At 34.4% G+C, this 18792-nt stretch overlaps 2 protein-coding genes across 2 annotated transcripts in view; one reads left to right on the top strand and one right to left on the bottom strand.

The window, feature by feature from the left end:
- Positions 1–18792, bottom strand: part of LOC141325733 (uncharacterized) — a 779461-nt gene that overhangs the window by 279140 nt on the left and 481529 nt on the right. The gene's annotated exons all lie outside the window — the stretch shown is intronic.
- LOC141325775 (uncharacterized) lies at positions 803–16878 on the top strand. Its single transcript, XM_073834510.1, has 6 exons — positions 803–1039; positions 4213–4307; positions 12191–12293; positions 12397–12441; positions 12531–12659; positions 16747–16878. The coding sequence occupies exons 1-6, from the start codon at positions 881–883 to the stop codon at positions 16876–16878; spliced, it is 663 nt and encodes a 220-aa protein (XP_073690611.1). The 5' UTR covers positions 803–880.

The following is an 18792-nucleotide window of genomic DNA, read 5'->3' as shown; positions in this document are numbered from 1 at the left end:
GGAACAATGCAAGGGTTTGTGAAAGTGAAATTTGAACTACAATTTGATACAATATACTATGACTAGGCATCCATAGAGATACAGTTGAAAAAATTTCACACCTTGCAGAATCTGCTAAATGTTATTTTTTCCAAAATAAGAAAGATCATGCAAAGTGCGTCTTTCATGTGAAATATCTTATTCATGTCAGTACGCAATAAAAAAATAACATGCATTTTGTATGATCCCTCTTATTTTGGTAAAATAGTTAACATTTTGCAAAAAACAAATATATATATATATATATTTTTTTATTATTTTATGTTGGGGTTTTGCAGAGCGTCTTTAGTGTTAATAAAGGCGCTAAACAACTTAATTTTATTTTTAGTAGTAGTAATTTTAGTACCAACTGGTAAATATCGTGGTCACGTGATGTCAACATGGCAGGAGCCATGAGGGGGCGACCCGCTCTACCCAAAATAAAACGAAGATCTGAGTGAATATTTAGCGATTTACTTGGGCGACTTCATTAGAAGTCTTTAAATAACCTTAAAGAAAGGTTAAAGTCTTAGGTCATGTCAGTGGACTTCTAACCTTCCAAGAGCGATTTGCTTCCATGCACTCTCGCGCCTTCTCAAATTCGAGATTACTGTGTGTTTAACTCCCAAAACAAACATGTTGCATAGTTACACAGAAGGAAGGAGAGGACAAGAAAGGCCCTTGCAAAGTGAAAGCTTGATGGGCGGCGTGTGTGTGTGTGTGTGTGTGTGCGCGCGCGCAAGTGTTTTCAGTGACAGATTTGATTAGTGCGCGCACAGGGAAGACGAAAGGAAGAAGCCTGCAGTGTGCACTCATGGATTAATATCCAACTGGAGCAATTCACAGGATTTCATATACCTTAATGTCATACTTCAAGGTCTTTTACATAACGAGAACATGTGAACTTCACGCAGCTGTCGTGGTTGGCCGACCAACAATCTCGCTTTCGATGATTTTAATGACCCTCTTCCTCGCCTTCATCGTAGGATCTTGGAATAAGACAGCCAAGCTAAAACCGAAGGTAGGGAACAAATAGGCACTCCCCAGATGTTTTGGCCTCTGTTTTTATTACTGTCATGAATTTCAAATTTCATGAACTGAGCAGTACAGGTTGAGAGTGGCGCTCGTGCACGACGCACTGTGTGTGTGACATGTCAAATCTGTGTATTTAAAAATTATAGGTCTGAACCATGTAAACATATGTCGCATGGTTGATAAATCGTTAAATTTCAACGTTAGGTGATATGGAGTAAAATCCGACCCGTGGGCAGATGATCCCCTCAATTTTTTATGATGACCATAAATGGCACAAAATCTCATCTCAGCAATTTTCATGAATTGCTATTCTATTCTATTTAAAAAGATGTAAACAATATTGAGGTTAACTGATTAAAAAATAGTTATCTATGACAATGCATCGTTTATTTGTCTATTTGTTAATGAGGGAACTGCGAACGCGTCAGTGTTTTTAGATTCTAAAAAGATCAAATTAAAAAATTAAAAATGCTCCTCAGCATATGGTTATAATGTTTAAATTTAACGCTTATTGTACTTAATGCGGTTATTTTTTAATATTTACACAAACTAAACATGCATTTCAGACATCTTTGCTTTCATTATAACCTGTAAGTTAACTAAATGAAATCCTGTCTTAAGTAGCACATTTATTTTTGTAGCAAGGATCTATTTTTCTTTTATGCCAAAAATCATTAGGATATTAAGTAAAGATCATGTTCTGTGAAGATATTTTGTACATCTTATATAATCTATAAAAACCTAATATGCATTGCGAAGAACTTCATTTGGACAACTTCAAAGGTGATTTTCTCAATATTAAATTTTTTTTTGGCACCCTCAGATCGGGTTGTAGCTTGGCCAAATATTGTTCTATCCAAACCATACATCAATGGAAAGATTATTTATTCAGCTTTCAGACGATGATATAAACCTCAAATAAAAAATGACTTTTTTTGGCTTTGTAGTGCATGGTCACAAATTGTTAAAATAAAATTTTAAATAGAATAGTTGATAGTATTTTACATTATGGACGCTTGAGAAAAAATGCATTAAAAATGCTTAAATATTAATAAGAATGCACTCAAATATTATTATTTATTTCCCATAATAAACTCATGGGCTGATGCATCATCCCGCGCCTGCTAAACTTATCTAAATATGTTACAGTAAATCCAAGAGGGCCATCTTCCCCTACTTAGTCTATATTTTAACCATTTTATTTTATTTAAATATATAGGCCTGTGTTATGGCTGTTTTGCTTGAAAATTTTGGCAGTAGACTAGTCAGCACATTGTGCATTACATAAGCAGTTTTAAAGGTATATACAATGAGAAATACTTTATGGTTCACATGTTATTCATCTGAAAAGTAATGACTCAAGTCAAAGTCAAGCTCTGTCAAACAGATGCACGCGTTCTGGCACGCTTTACAACGTACGTAATCCTTTGTTGCGTCAGCTGCTATCAATTACAAAATGATTTATTTATGTTCATCTATTGAGCTGTTTTAATACTATAACCATACCATATTTCTTTAACCAGTATTCATTGTTTATGTTACTACTAGTAGGGTATACTTATGCATTTTGTAATTTGGTCTAATCCTGTACTATTTATTGGTAGTAGTATTTAGGTGTTCAAAACTAGTAATTATGCCAGATTTTAAGCTTCATGTAACAATTCTAGTTTCGGTTTCAGTTATGTTTGTAAACTTGTGGGATTAGTTACTCTAATAGTTGAGCGGAACTTTTTTCTAATACATTTAACTCTCACTAACATTTAAAATGTTGCATATTGTAGGCATTTGTGTCTATTCCTAGAGCTAGGTAAACAGGTAACAGAAATCATTTGAAAAAAGTAAACTAATGCTAATAAGTATTAAAATTGGTACTGAAAGAGAAAAGTTGATATTTGAACAATAAGTCAGTTCCAAAAGTGTGCAATTATTAGTCGTTGTCTATAGAAGCCTTAAGTTGCGCTCATGTTTATGCCTTTGAATTCAAACTTTTGAATTTTGAACCAAGGGCTAAAAACTAAATCCAACAAAACTTTTCCTGATTCCTTGGATCAAGACAAACTCCTCCTCATTTTCACGAAAATCAAACTAGATCATCTTCAGACCATGCCGACAAAAAAGTTATGGAATTCAATCCATCAAGACATTATCGCATTACAATTTGAATGAATTTAAAGAAAAGTACGTCAAAATTGATGTTAAGCATATTTCTATACGCTTTTGCATATTTAGACTAAACATGGGGTTTTATAAAAACCTGTAGATTTGCTGTGACATACTGAGTCAAATGGTTTTCACAGTTTTCCCATGTGAGGCATTTAGTGCATCGGCCATTTAGAATTTTGCCATAAAACGTAGGAATGCACCAGAATTAAAATTCTGGGCCGAAAACTGAAAGCGAAAATGCACAGAGCATGAGCAATACATGAGCTTGGTGGTGTGTCGAGGCAAATATTTTTGGCTCATATTTTTGCCCGTTGTTATCTTTTTATCATTTTCATTATTTTCGGCAGTCAAAATTTGCCTAGTAAAATGTTTTATTTTACGCCTCGTAAGTCTGATCGGCATTTTGGTCTGAAGATACTCCAAAAGTTAAAAAAATAGTAAAAAAAAAATTGCCTTTGATCAATTTGGCTTTTTGTCATGATTCTGTTCTATGTAGATTCCTGAGATCAATACCAATTATGCCACAGTCAATCATTTTGATTATATTTGAACCCCTACACTTTCTAACTCTTCCTAGACCGCTGGTGTGATTTTCATGAAAATCAAATCAGATCATATTTAGACTATGCTGGCAAAAATGTATTGATTTCATGTTGATATACCAAAGTGTTTTCAATTAAGAAAATCAACAAGTTAATGGTGTGTTGCCAAAATGATTCATCTCTGCTGGGCTTTAGCCTATTGACACTGAACATTGTGTGCATCATATTGTCCTGTGCTATTATCCCTTTCGTTTGCCTTTGTTGTGCTTGGCATCTTAATTGTTGCCTACATGTGCAACTATACTTTTGTTTTAGATTCCACTGACTGCGCACTTCGATTCCTGGAAACTGCACCGTATTTCTAACAAATGAAAGATTCACTTCTCTATCTGTGGGACTTTGGTAGCGTTCTTGTCATTTTGTGAGTATTAAAGGAGTCTGTGATTTTTTACAGAGAACTGGAAGATGTGCTTGTAACCCTTGGTGCTTTGAGAATCACATGGAATGCCCTTTGAACTCAGAGGTTTGGAATTCTATCTTAATTCTGAGGTATATCTAAGAAATTAGACTGCTTATTATCTTTGCTGATTGCTGTGTAAATCTGGCACAACCACAAAGTTACTGGGTTGTTAAAACTAGGGTGAATTCAGCCAAATTGGACCACTGATTGGCCCTGATTACCAATAATTAATCCCTAATATAACATAATAAAATCCACTTAAAGGGTTAGTTCGCCCATAATGTACTTGCCTTCAAGCCATTCTAAGTGTATATGACTTTCTTCTTTCAGACGAATCCAATCAGAGTTACATTCAAAATTATCCTGACTCTTGAAAGCTTTATAATTGCAGTGGGTGGATGTTTCTGATTAGGAGTAGAGATGTTTCTGATAACATTTTTCCAATTCCATTCCTGGCCTCAGGGATACCAAGTACTGGGGCCTCATTTATAAAGACTTGCGTAGAAACCATCCTTGATTTTATCTAAGAACTTTTCTGATTTGATCGTAAGAGCGATTCAGAGAAACGAACGTACCACGAAATCCATGCGTACGCCAGTCATTCGGTTATAAATCACAAATGATCGTGGAATTGTGTGCAGCTGAATGTTCCGCCGTCGAAACGCCACTGCTTAATTAATTAACATATAAAATGAGCTCATTCCTAAAGCAAAAACTCTGTGACAATGGCAAGTAAAAAGGAGCGCAAGAAATCAAATTATAGTGAGGCTGAACTATCTGCAATACCAGGCATTACCACAAGGAAACGGTCGTACGCCAAGCTGGAATCTGACGTGGAGATAAGTACTTTTCCACGTCAAAGACGGTTTTTATAAATCTGTACTTTGACGTGGATTTGATCGTACGAACACTCTAAGATCAAATCAGTGCGTAAGAAAGTTTTATAAATGAGGCCCCTGATCTGATACCTGCGTGTGTATCTGTATATACAGTTGTAGATACTACTAGCCCTATAGGAATTAATAGAATTTTTTTATGGTGTGCTTTAGACTTATCTCTACGAAAACATGAACAAATATTTACAGTGAACTAGAGTCATTTTTTATTATCTGACATACATTGGAAAGTATCTTTATAAGGGCAGCGTTTATGAGTTGAACAACGCAGAGGTTTCGCCCGTGTGACCGCTCACAGAAATGAGTTGCACCGGCTAAAAAAAAGGTGGCAGTCTGGAGCCCTGTAATATTATCACAAGTGTCACATGCGCTTCAGTAAAAGAAGTAAATGTCTGCGCCATTCATTTCCACAGAGACACACAGAATTCATATTTAAATAGTCATTTTGTGGCTTAATATTTACAAATATTAGTCCATATTGTGATTTTATTTAAGTGTAATGACCTACTTTTGATTAATTCGTCCAAACTTCATCCAGACATTCCGCGTTAAACTGTAAATTCCGTTTTTATGACTGGATTCGGTGATTCCGTCTGTGTTTTCTGCATCGCACAAATCATAGGGCCCTACATATGAGACATGTTTCCATTTTACTGGCTGGTCGGTCCAGTCTGAAATACTGCCAAACAGTGAACATACAGCTAGCATGTTAGGATTTCTTCTACGCTGCTCTAAACTCTTGTGGGAACACAGCACAACTTCTTGTGTTTGCGTTCTAAGAAGTGAAGAAGAATTAAATTCCGATTTGCAGTGTTAAGGGGAGACACTGCAGGCAAAAACAGTTTTTCATGCACCTGTCAAGTCTGAGATTGTGGGCTTTTTGATTCTTCATAAAGTGTTTTTTCAGACTAGTGGAAAGAAAACACCCCAAAGACACTGTGAAGTGTTTCTTTTATAGCACTTTATCTCTTTGTGTCAATAGATTTTAATTACAATACCTTTTTGTATTTTTGCATTTTCTACATCCTGAAGGTTTTTACAGAGGTATTTGTTCATATTCAATTAGCTTGATTTTATACAACATTTCACTCCCCCCAAAATGGTAAAAAATACATGTTTTTTTTAATACAAGTTTTTTTTCTAAATTATCGAGTGACAAAATGAGATACCCAAAACCCCCTCTGTAAAAACATTTGAGTCTAACATGCCCAAAAAAATAAAACAATTTTGAAACTGACTTCATCCAGTGTTTAGATTTTTGTGCTAGAAATGTAAGCAAATCAGTGCATATTTCATTAATAATGGCGCATTTGCTTATGTAAACCAAACATTTTAGAAAACTTATTCCATGGAATGTCTGGATACTGGATTCTGATTGGCTGGCAGGTGTGCAGTAAAACCGTTTAATGCACAGGTAGTTCCAAGTCAGTTTAATCACCGTTCTATATTAATGCGCTGCTTTAATTGATGCACAACGTGATGAATAATAGGTACACACACACACACACACACACACACAAACACAACTGTCATCTCTACCTCTCTCTCGGTCGATGGATAATTTACTGAAACAAATGCTAAAATTCATTCAAATAAATGTGATCTTACCGCACTATTTCATGTCTGTGTCTGATTTGAAGCGGCCAGAATGCTAGAGCGTCATGTCATAACTGACGAAAATAACCGTCTTTTTTACCTATTCAGTCAAATATTGCGCTGCAAAGAACAGTACTAGTTTTAACTTGTCTATAACTTAGCAAATGACCATGGAATAAGCGGGATAATCAACGGCTTGCCGTGCATTAAAGGATTTAAAATGCACTTCGCGGAGGCAACCACCCTCCCCTTAAAATCCTTTAATGCACGGCAAACCGTTGATTATCCCTTACTTGTAATACAAAAAATGTTTGCAATTATCAATGTAATCAAGCATCTGGGTAAATAAGGTGATAACTATTAGTTACATTTTTTACCCTATTCACCTGCAGTGTGTCGCCTTAAGCAAAACTAGTGGGCATAGCTTGATCTTGTTTAAGAAAATGGTATCAGATTGGAACGTGGGTTCAAGTACTCACAGATAGCGATTCTAGAATTTTTTGTGGCATCGGTGGCATTTCCGATACTAGTAGTCCAAAAGTCCAATAAAGTGCATCCATCCATAATAAAAAGCCTCCGGTGGGTGAATAAAGGCCTTCTATAGTGAATCAATGTGTTTTTGTAAGTAAAAACCCAGATCTAATCACTTTTCTCTAGCTGTTCTGGACAGATGACGTAAGACGAATGCATTGCACATGCACCGCTGATCTTGCGTAAACCAATGTTTGTTTACTGGAGGTTTACTTACTTCAGCAAAGGTCTTCTATCTAAAAAAAAACAGTCTTCTATTGGCTTGTATCAGAATTTTGTACTTCTACTTTGTGACTGGCGTTTTGTTCATCCCCGGAGCTGTGTGGAGCATTTTATATTATGGATGGATGCACTTTATTGGACTTCTTTTGGACTTTTGAAAAGAAACACCCACCAATGCCATTATAAAACTTGTAAGAGCCAGGATAATTTTAACTCTGATCAAATTTGTCTGAAAGAAGAAAGTCATATACACCTAGGATGCCTTGAGGGTAAGTAGATAATGGGCTAATTTTCATTTTTGGCTGAACTAATCCTTTAATGGAAATGGTGTAGGATTTACTTTGAAGCAAGTTTCACTCAGAAATTGGTAGTAAATTTCAAGTACCATTGAATTAAACAAACAGAATTTTCCTGTTAAACCTACTTTAATAATGCTCACTTTATTTACAATTATCTTTAAATTTTTATGTCAGTTGAAGAGAAACTGTATAGAGAAGTTGAGGGTTGTTTGTCACCTCTTTTTGAATATTGAATATTTCTCAGGGTTTATTTCAATGCCAATTTGTGTATCACACACAAAGTCTCAACTACAAAAGAGCTATTCAACATAACACTGGCAAAACATTGGTGTAAGATTTACTTTGAATCAGTTTTCACTGCAAAGACTAAAACAGTATTTTCTTTTAAAAGTATTACATTAAATAAAATAATAATCTTTACAGCTTTTTGTAGAGGAAAACACCTTTTGTGTCAATGCACCCCAAAAGCAGGCCATGCAGACAAACTATATGGGGTAAGTTGTCACAACGTGAACTTGCCAATAAATAGGTCTATTATAAGCTATATGAAACATCAACAATTCTTGAAAGTGCAAAAATAGAAAGCAAAAACAATAAACTGTTGTTTTGGCCACGAGTCATTTATATAAAATTACAACATATAACTACCAGCTAGTGTTGTAAGAACAGTATTCAATCTATTAGTTGATACAATGAAGGTCAAAAGTTTCAGAATCTCCGAAATGTTAATTATTTTACCAAAATAAGAGGGATCATACAAAATGCATGCTATTGTTTATTTAGTACTGACCTGAATAAGATATTTCACATAAAAGATGTTTCCATATAGTCCACAAGACAAATATTAGTTGAATTTATAAAAATGACCCTGTTCAAAAGTTTACATACACTTGATCTCAATACTGTGTTGTTACCTGAATGATCCACAGCTGTGTTTTTTTTTTTTGTGATAGTTGTTCATACGTCCATTGTTTGTCCTGAACAGTTAAACTGTCTGCTGTTCTTCAGAAAAATCCTTCAGCTCCCACAAATTCTTTGGTTTTTTAGCATTTTTGTGAATTTGAACCCTTTCCAACAATGACAGTATGATTTTGAGATCCATCTTTTCACACTGAGGACAACTGAGGGACTCATTTGCAACTATTACAAAAGGTTCAAACACTTATGCATTAAGCATTAAGGGTGGAAATTTTTTCAATTTAAAATTTAGTGAAAATTAACTTATTTTGTCTTCTAGGAAACATGTAACTATCTATAGCCTCTGAAGGGTGGTACTAAATGAAAACATATGATATTTAGGCAAATTAAGAAAAATGTACACACCTCCATCCTGTTCAAAAGTTTTCACCCCCAGTTCTTAATGCATTGTTTTTCTTTCTGGAGCATCAGTGAGTGTTTGAACCTTCTGTAATAGTTACGTATGAGTCTCTCAGTTGTCCTCCATGTCAAAAGATGGATCTCAAAATCATTCAGTCATTGAAAAGGCCAAAAAACAAAAAACACAGCTGTGGATTATTTCAGGTAACAACAGATGACCTCAGCTCACCCTTCACTATACAGTTGACTTTATTTACTCAAGCACTCTCACATTTGTCTAATTGGACTTTTGACCCTTTATAGTTCTTGAGTTTATAATTGTTGAGATACGGGCCTTGTGACAGCGTCACCATGTGACATCTAGCCCGCATCCCCTCCCCCAATATAGTTATGATCCATAAAAAATTATTAGTGTTACACACAAAATGAACTGACACATCTAAGATTTCTAAAGTCCAATTTAAATGGCCCTTTATCTGCTGCTACCCCAGTATGCATTAGTTAAGTATGCACGTCGACACAGCTTGTAATGTGAACCTACTATGAGATCAATCTCTGCTCGCTCTGCCTGGAGCAAACAACACTATTATCTGCTCAGTATTGTTTAGCCTTTCAGTTTGCGTACAATAAACAGGGTGGAGAATTATGACCTTAAACGTGATCAGATTTAGGTAGAATTGAAACCTAAATCTGATAGCACGATGACATTGATATCTTACAAGATGGTGGTAAAAATAACAAGGTTTGCAGGGAAAAAAGGTTGTGTATACACTGTGTGCTCTGTTTGATTTGTTGATGTCTTGCTTTAGTTCAACTATATTTCCATTGCAACTGAAACTAGCACTAAAGTGGGGTTACACTGGCTCTGTTCCAAATCTGAAGTGTGAAAGCTGTTCCAAAAGACTGTACTTTATTCCTACCGTAGATATCTGTTTTGACCAAAATGCATGTGGAGAAGTTACTGCATGAAGAAGGTTATGCGATTATGCATTACAAACTAGGGATGCACCAAATGTTCAGCAACCAAAATTTTTTGCCCGAATATAGCAAAAAAAAGCTCTTTTGGTGTTCGGAAAGGCTGAATAAATTATACCGAACAATGACATGACACTGTCAAATACGTGCACTAATGCGGCAAACATGTTGGCATTGTGGAAGCATTTATCTGTCCGAGAAAGACGCATAAATCTGTACAAACACCTACAGTGAGAGACTGTTTAGTATCGCATCGCATGTCTTCCATGAGAAGAGAAAGGGCTGGTTGTTGCTGGTTACTGTATGATGACTGAAATAGTCTTAAACCATTAATAAATAAACTACAGAACGTTATGTTGACTAATACACGCACTAATTGTATGTCTTCTGACAGCACTGCACAAGCTCCTTAGCCAGAGTTCAAAGTCCAAATAGTCCAAAGTCCATAAATCTGCTGCTGTCAGCAAAAAGTAGTATTGAGGACATCTTGAGGGTTTCCGCCAAAATAAAAGTCAACATTCATAAATGTTAGTGTTGTAATTTTACTGTAAAATAAAATAAAAAGGACAAAAATAGTGATAATAATCATTACAACGGATCTATTAATACATTTATTATAACATTCTTCTTTGCTCAGCAAGGCTGCATTTATTTGTACATTAAAAAACACATGCCTGGTTCAAGAAGGGGGGTCTTAAAAATGGCCAAAGAATATTATTTTACTATACTAATTTTAAGTTAAATTGTGCTTTGTTGGTAGGCTATGTTAAGTGTTAAGTAAATATTTTTAAATTGTTTTGTAATTGATTTTTTTGTTTGTTTTGAAAAGCAAGAAATAAAGTGTAAAATGCACATTTTGGCTATTTAATATATGCAATGGTGAAAAAATTTGACAAAATACATGAGGGAAAAACACGAAAAACCGTGTTCTGTAATTTTCATCAAGAATTTTCATTTCGGTACATCCCTATTACAAAATGACCATTTTTGCATACCATTTGTGTGCTGTGTATTATTTAATTTTTAATTAATACTTTAATTCAGCAAAGACATATTCAGTTAATTGAAAGTGACAGTAAAGACATTTATAATAATAATAATTATTTAAAATAATGATAATGTTTCTTGAGTGGAAAATCAGCATATTAGAATGATTTCTGAAGGATCATGTGACACTGAAGACTGGAGTAATGCTAAAAAATTCAGCTTTTTGTCACAGGAATAAATTCGATTTTACAATATATTCAAATACAAAGCAGATATTTTGGAAGTTAATCATATTTCCCAATTTTGTGATGTTTTATTAACAAGGTTCGGGAGGAGCACGATCAGATAGTCAACCAATTCGGCACAGGTGTAATTCGTTTAGACAATCATCCTAACCGGCACAACACGTATATAAACAGACCGCCTTCTTACCTCTGTCCCGCGATAGTTTCTTGGCATCCCTCCTCCACCCCAATTCCACACTTCTAATCTGTTTTTATCCCATACTAGGGATAGGGGGAGTTCTCTGGGTTCGGCCTGTATTCCGGGCCCGGAGCCCTCCCCAAAGTATGCCTTCTACATGCTCAAGCAGATTAGATGTAAGGGCGAACTCATGAAACAGTATTTTGGTGAAATTAAATGCAGCCTTGGTGAGCATATGAGCCTCACAGAGCACAATCTTTAGAACTGTAGTGTAGTGTTCCAAATCATTCAAATACAAAGTTCCGTTTTTGTAAGAGTAGAGAACAAGGCAGCTTGCTAGTTTTTGGAACGGAGCCATGCGTTACTGGATTTTGTCTGTGTCTGTATAAACACTATATTTTTGAGTCCATTAGGACACGTTCAGGTCAAAACATGGGTCAAGAATGCATAATGAACTGAATAGAACAGGAAAATGTCTGTTCTGCCCATTGTGCCTGTGAGAATACAATCATAGGTTTTGTGGAAGCAACACAAAGGCTAATGGTTGGGTGTTGCTCATTGGGCAGCATTAACACCGGAGTAGTTGAATCTGCAGGCAATGTGGGATTGCAAATGGATTTGTAATGGAGATGAAGCAATTATAATAGATTGTGCAGGATTACTAAACCATTTTACATTAGCTGATGTCACACTAAGGTTGTTTTTCTGTATTTTGTATGTGTTCAGCTGTCTAAGTGCTCTCCTGCCCGTGGCTGAAGGTCATGAAACGCAAGCACTGCGAGACCTCCAGAACGCACTCCAAGACAATGAGACAAAGCTTTTATTCGAAGTAAGTAACATCTGAGATTGTGATGCATTTTGTAACTCAAGAAATGGCTGCATAGTCAATCTTGTTCTTACTTTTCTCATAATCACAATCATTGTTTTTCCAGCGTTCGGATGCATTTTTGTATACCCCAAATACTGATGATATCGAAGTAAGTTCACTTCAGTAACTCAAGAAAATCCTTTGACAAAATAAATTTGAAAAAATCCAGTGTTAACTGAACTCTGTGTTTGTCTGCAGCGTTGCACTTATAAGTTTTTTGACTGTTTTCTGATGGAGATGAACGTTCTCTTGCATGACGAAGACCCAAAAAATGAAAACAGGCACAGGTTAATGATACAGAAAACTTTAGAAGACTATGACAAAAATGTAAGTCAAAGCAATACCACAGTGTGTGTCAAGTGTGTACGTCATTCAGAATTTATATTCCTGAACTGGAATTCTTTTTAATAATGCATTACACTTATCTACATTTAAAATAGTACCATAAAATGTGCATTTATAAATAAATAAATATATATATATATATAAATATAAAATAATGTTTTACATTATACATTTTTTTCATTTTTTTACTATTTAAAAACATTAGACCACAATAATGATCAACGTTTGAAATGTAAAAATGAGTATCTATAAATCTAATATATATATATATATATATATATATATATAGGGCAGTGCAATTAATCGAAATTCGGTTTCGATTTTGATTTCTGCTTCAAACGATCATGAAAATACAGTAATCGAGATGAAACAATTTTGTGCCTCATTCCGCCCCCTTACCAGTGGTACGCTTTCACTCCTCCATAAAAGCCTAATTTCACATGCAAATCAGCAAAATCATGTAACGTGACTTTCATAAAATGGGACGTGCTTGGTTTATTATCGTTTCTTTGATGTGTTTTTAAAAGCACGTAAGAAAGCTTGCGCAGTTGTGTATGCGCTCAGAGACGGAGCAGAACACGGACGTTTAAACGCTCAAATACACGCACAAATATTTCAAAATGAGGTGCTTGATGATTATTCAAGTAAACCATTGTCAGTAATGTCTTAAATGATCATAAACATTTGAGAATGAAAATACTTGTTTACAGTTTTTTTCAATTGTTTACACACAATTTTGAAAACCGGGTTCTTTTTTTCAAAGTATAATCACAATTATCCAAACACCACACTCAATTTGCAGAATTCCTAGATTGTTTGCAAAATGACACACTTCAGTCAAAACATATACACATATTTGTGAAAATGCTATTAGTTTTCATTTAAAAAAACACAGTCCTCAATGATCAGACACTACTGCAGACCGTTTCACACTGCTGTGATAAATAAAAAACACATTTGTAAAAAAAAAAAAAACTAATTTTAGGAAATAGCATGTGCTAGATTTTCGGGCAGACATTGTTATGTAAGGGATCATTTCGATGACAAAACAAAATAGTGACAAACCCACAACATTCTTCATTATTAGTTTGAGATAGAGGGAGAATGTACACAAATAGGCCTACTATAAACTTACCAAGCACTGCACAACACTGATGCTGCAGACTGAATATTTCAAGTATTTATTTGAATACAAGAAATACAGTATTTCTTACCATAATCAGTTACAGTAATCAACCAACAATGAAATCAATTAAACAAATAAAATCTGTAGACAAATAAAAATTACTGCATGAAGTACATACAGTTTGACTCTGGAAAAAAAAAAGCAACACAACTACTGTAACTATTCCTCATCTCTCCGTCTGGCTGGATCAGGCCATAAGATTTCATCCACATAATTTTTGATGAATACAGGTGAACTCACCTGCTGCCTTTTATAGCACACCTGAGTGCTGCGTTTTCAAATTAGCACATGTGTGCTTCCACACCTTGTGGATGTGTTTATCCAATTCGTTCATTAGTGTGGTCATTGGCAATCCGGGGCTTTGTAATGACAAGGAAGTAACCTCACAATCCTTATCTGTGTCTAAGGTGTCGAAATGTGTGTAGAGTTTTACAAATCACTGTGTGTAATGTTTTGCAAAACGAGTGAAGCAGACATTGTGTGTAATGTTGTGCAGATATGTGGCGGTGTTTTGCTCCTTGGAGCAAATTGTGTGGAAATTTTTATTTTAGAGTGTAAACAATCTTAAAAAACTGTAACAGTATATGGATCCGTGTGGCTCTTAAAGCGGCAACAAGTAATATTCCTTCTGCCGTCTCTGTGCTTAATATTAATAAAACGTAAAAATATGAAGAGAAAAATCACTCACTGCTCTTGAATGAAAGACTTTTGTAGTTTTAATAAGAAACAAAGCATGGTTAACTATTACAGTGAAGATGCTGTTTTATTTTACATTCAAATAATTACATTAAATTTCTGTCATATTGTTAGACTACTTTAGACTTGCATAAAAGTATTCTATATATATATATATATATATATATATTTTTTTTTTTTTTTTTTTTTTTGGAGCCAAATCGCAAAATTGTCTTATGGCGTGACTGTCTCAAGCATGGTTTAATAAATTACAGCTTTTATAGCTTAAAATAAAGCTTAAAAATGTTAATAAATACCTCTGACATAACTGTACAGTTGTCTATTTTTTAATATTTCTGAAAATGTAGGAACTTCATACATTTTGTCTCTGAAACCCATGTCCTCTGGTGTGACACCATAATCTGATTTTAAATTGGCAAATTCCAGAAAAAAATAGTTATATAATATAATTATAATTAGTTGAAGGACCCCATTAATGATGACCCCATGACATGTGGACATGGTCAATTTTTTTTTTTTTTTTTTTTGGAACCACTACAAAAGTGTTACATTTTGTCCTTTGGTGTGACACTCCTAAATTATATTTTTTTTAAAAATACTGTATGTTAGAAAATTATGCAGATGTGTCTTGCTGACCGCTAATGACAGGTTAGCTTGGAATAGCAAAGTCATTAATTGACGCAAAAGGCTGAAATGTCCTTTTGAAGATGTCACACCAGAGGACAAGATCTCCTTAAGAAGCATTTTAAAAAATTAAATAAAATTAACTCCTTATACTTTCTTAAACAATGTCAGTGTTCTTAAATGCATTAATTACAATAATTAAACTATTTTCTGATGTTTTGCATTAAAGTAAGTATAAAATGTGATACTTTGTATTTGAAACAGAAATAATTGAGAAAGAGAAATTAGTGGAAGAGAGAGGACATGGAAAATAGGCAGAAAATTAACAAGGATCCAACACAAGGGAGGAGATCCCAAGAGAACGATTGCAAAATGATGACTTAAAAAGCCATATAGCCATAAAAAAAAATTATTGCTACTTAATGAGTTTCAAGCAGATATCAATAACATTTAGCTGTATCATAAATATCAATCATATTTAGCTGTGCCGCACATGCACAGAGGGGCTAGAAGCGTTTCAGTAACATACTGATTGACTAAGAGACTGAATTTTGTTGATGAAAATTATGTTTTGTTTACAAAAAAGTGTTGATATTGTTTGTATCAAAATTAAACTTCCTTTCTTCTTGGACATTTTTGCAAATTAAATAAAAATACTTTAAAAACTACTATTTCAGACCTTTAGTGTGATGTAGAATCCTATGGTGTGACACATAAAAGAACAACTTTTTTTGTTTTTGTTTTTGTTTTTTAATCTCAAAATATATATAAAAAAGGTTGAGTATTGCAATGGGGGATATAAATATCACTCATCTTAAAATGGTATAATTTTCAGCAATTTTGAACAATGACAGCAAAGTTTGTCTTGAAATTGCCCAAGTCATTGAAAAAAATATTATAATTTCATATGAAATAACACTATGTGTCTCAACAATTAAGATACATCTCTCTTATGCTATTTAGATATTATTGAGAGTGTTTTCTTAATTTTTGCTTTGTCACACCATATGACAAAAACAAAAAAGAAAGAATTGACAAAGTTAGGGCTTCTTTTCATCGGATCAAAGATCAGACTTTACACTACATAAATATATGCATTCCTTCTTCAAAAATCGATTTGTCAACTACCCATATGTATCATTGTTTTTATGGTCCAGGATGAAAAAAATGTTTATTATCAGTACACTTGTGAAATATTATAGCAATATACGACTTATAAATGTCATATTGTTTATATATTTTATTATAGAATTTAATCTAAGAACAAGTTTTATTGGCTGATTGTTTGAAAATATTAAAGTAAATCTACATATTAGTTGCTTAATATTACAGAATGGAGAATAGGAATATGTATAAATGCATAATTGCTGACACTACTTATGACTTTTTTTTTTTCAACTGAACATTTCTAAATGAATCCTGTCTTTCCAATTCACAGTCATGAATTGTAAAGCAGTTGAGTTCTCCTTTCTGAATGATATGCATCCCAGTTACATTTAATGTTATCTGACAGTGATGTGTGTAACATCTAGTAATGAGTTTGTCTTTGGGCTGCTTTCACAGAAGTGCTCAGAGCGGTATCCTTGTGAACTACAAGAGCTCACCGACTCCAGAAAGTTCTTGGAGAGGATGACAGAGTTTCTTGAAAAACTGCAAACTCTTTGCAGTAAAACATTGACTATAACATGTGATTAAAATCATACTTTATTTCCCTAAAGGCATGTACAATAAGCTCATTTATCTATTATCATTTTAAATTATGCTAGTCTTTTTTGTTATTAATATTTATATCTAAAAGTGTCACTTTATTAATGCTATAAGAATTATATATTTTTGTAACAAAGGGGTTTTATGAATGATTGCTTAACTGTGAATGTCTTGTAAGTGTACAGAATTGTATGGTGAAAAATTGATGTAAAATAAGTTTATATGTTGTTTTATATCCAATGTATTGTTACATTAAAGCATTTTTTATTAACAGAAATGGTGTCATTTATTTTGAGGTGAACTGGATCGCACAGACTAAAAGTGATCTTCAAAGGCTGACCTAATTAATCCAGACCAAAGGAAACGTGACGCCTGATATCGTTTTAGAACTTTGACGGTGACATGGCTTCTATTGTTTTACTTTGGCTGAGAAGGAATTTCCTGTGGAAGTTCTTTGTGGTCCTGACCCTTACCACCAATGCTCTATTACAGCTGTACAAGGGGTTAGGAAAGGTCACAAATCACGTTTACATTGTTGTCATTCACCTCCTTTACACGTGCTTCCTCCTGAGAATAATATGTGAACAGTATAATGACCAAACGAGTCACAATTAACACATTTTTTAAAAATATGATGCATGATTTGTTGGACTACACTACACCCATTTGAAGTCGACAGAGTCAGCAAAGTTGATTATGAGAAAGACTAAAGTTTTCTTCCAGTTCTTTTCTTATTAATAATTACTATATTAATAATCACAATGCATCTATTTTTTATTTTATCTTTGCTATTATAAATAAGAACAGATGCGAAAACAGTACAACAAACAGCCTAGAAAGAAAGAAATAATGCATTACCTTTATCATTTTACATTTAAACGAAAGCACTCGTGTGCGAAAAAAACAAATACTCAAATGTGTTTATTACTGATTTTTAAAACTACAATTTCAAAACTACTGCAGCGAGTGATTCCCTCTTTTCTTTTATTGTTAGATTAACATTAATGAGACAGACTGTACAGATATACTGTAATGCACAAATCAAATAAATTGTTAATGTTACACATCAGATAATGTTTTATACAGCAGTTAGGGCTGCATGATAAATCGAATGCGTTTATGAGCGTGATTTGGCGTAGCTTGTCAGTGATTTACGACTCTGTGCATTAATTGCCGCTCCAGCTGAACGCACGTGATGGAGATTTACTACTAATCAAAGTACCGGCTTCATTGACTAAGCCAGTGGTTCTCAATCCTGGTCCTGGGGGACCCCTGCTCTGCACATTTTGCATGTCTCTCTTATTTAACACACCTGACTGAGATCATTAGCTGATTAGTTCAGTTCATGGATCTCTCTCCTCATGAGCTGATGATCTCAATCAGGTGTTAAATAAAGGAAACATGCAAAATGTGCAGAGCAGGGGACCCCCAGGACCAGGATTGAGAACCACTGGACTAAGCGCACCTCACAATATCATGCGATTAATCGTGCAGCCCTAACAGCAGTTAATGTTTTCCCCAGCAGTTTCCCAAACATTCACTTAAGACAGAACAGATTATGTTTGCGTGTCGTCAGAAGCGTGTTATGCGCACACTTTGAATGACAGTCAGCGTGAGAAGCGAGCAGAGAAAAGGTAATCCTCTCAGTAAATGTACAAACAAAGAAACTTTTAGATGTCTAATTACTATTTGGAGCATTTGGGATCGCTTGAAGGGGGCTTAATAAACAGATTTTTGTGAAAAACTCCACTGACACTTTTCAGCATTTTGCCTGTAGCTCAAAATAGCCTGTGCGCATTTACACTCATTTTGCCAGCAAGGGTAACATAAGACGTCATTAAACTGCGGAGAAGTAGCCTACCAAATCATAGCAGTTTTAATGATGTACAGAAGGCAATGCCT

This window comes from Garra rufa, chromosome 2 (assembly GCF_049309525.1).
Source record: "Garra rufa chromosome 2, GarRuf1.0, whole genome shotgun sequence".
Taxonomy (NCBI): domain Eukaryota; kingdom Metazoa; phylum Chordata; class Actinopteri; order Cypriniformes; family Cyprinidae; genus Garra; species Garra rufa.
This window is presented reverse-complemented; position numbering and strand designations above follow the sequence as displayed.

Coding starts and splice junctions, on each gene's coding strand:
- LOC141325775 (XM_073834510.1), top strand. CDS start 881: ATGTCATACTTCAAGGTCTTTTACATAACGAGAACATGTGAACTTCAC. Junction 12,294..12,396: donor AGACAAAGCTTTTATTCGAA/GTAAGTAACATC, acceptor TTGTTTTTCCAG/CGTTCGGATGCATTTTTGTA. Junction 12,442..12,530: donor CAAATACTGATGATATCGAA/GTAAGTTCACTT, acceptor GTTTGTCTGCAG/CGTTGCACTTATAAGTTTTT.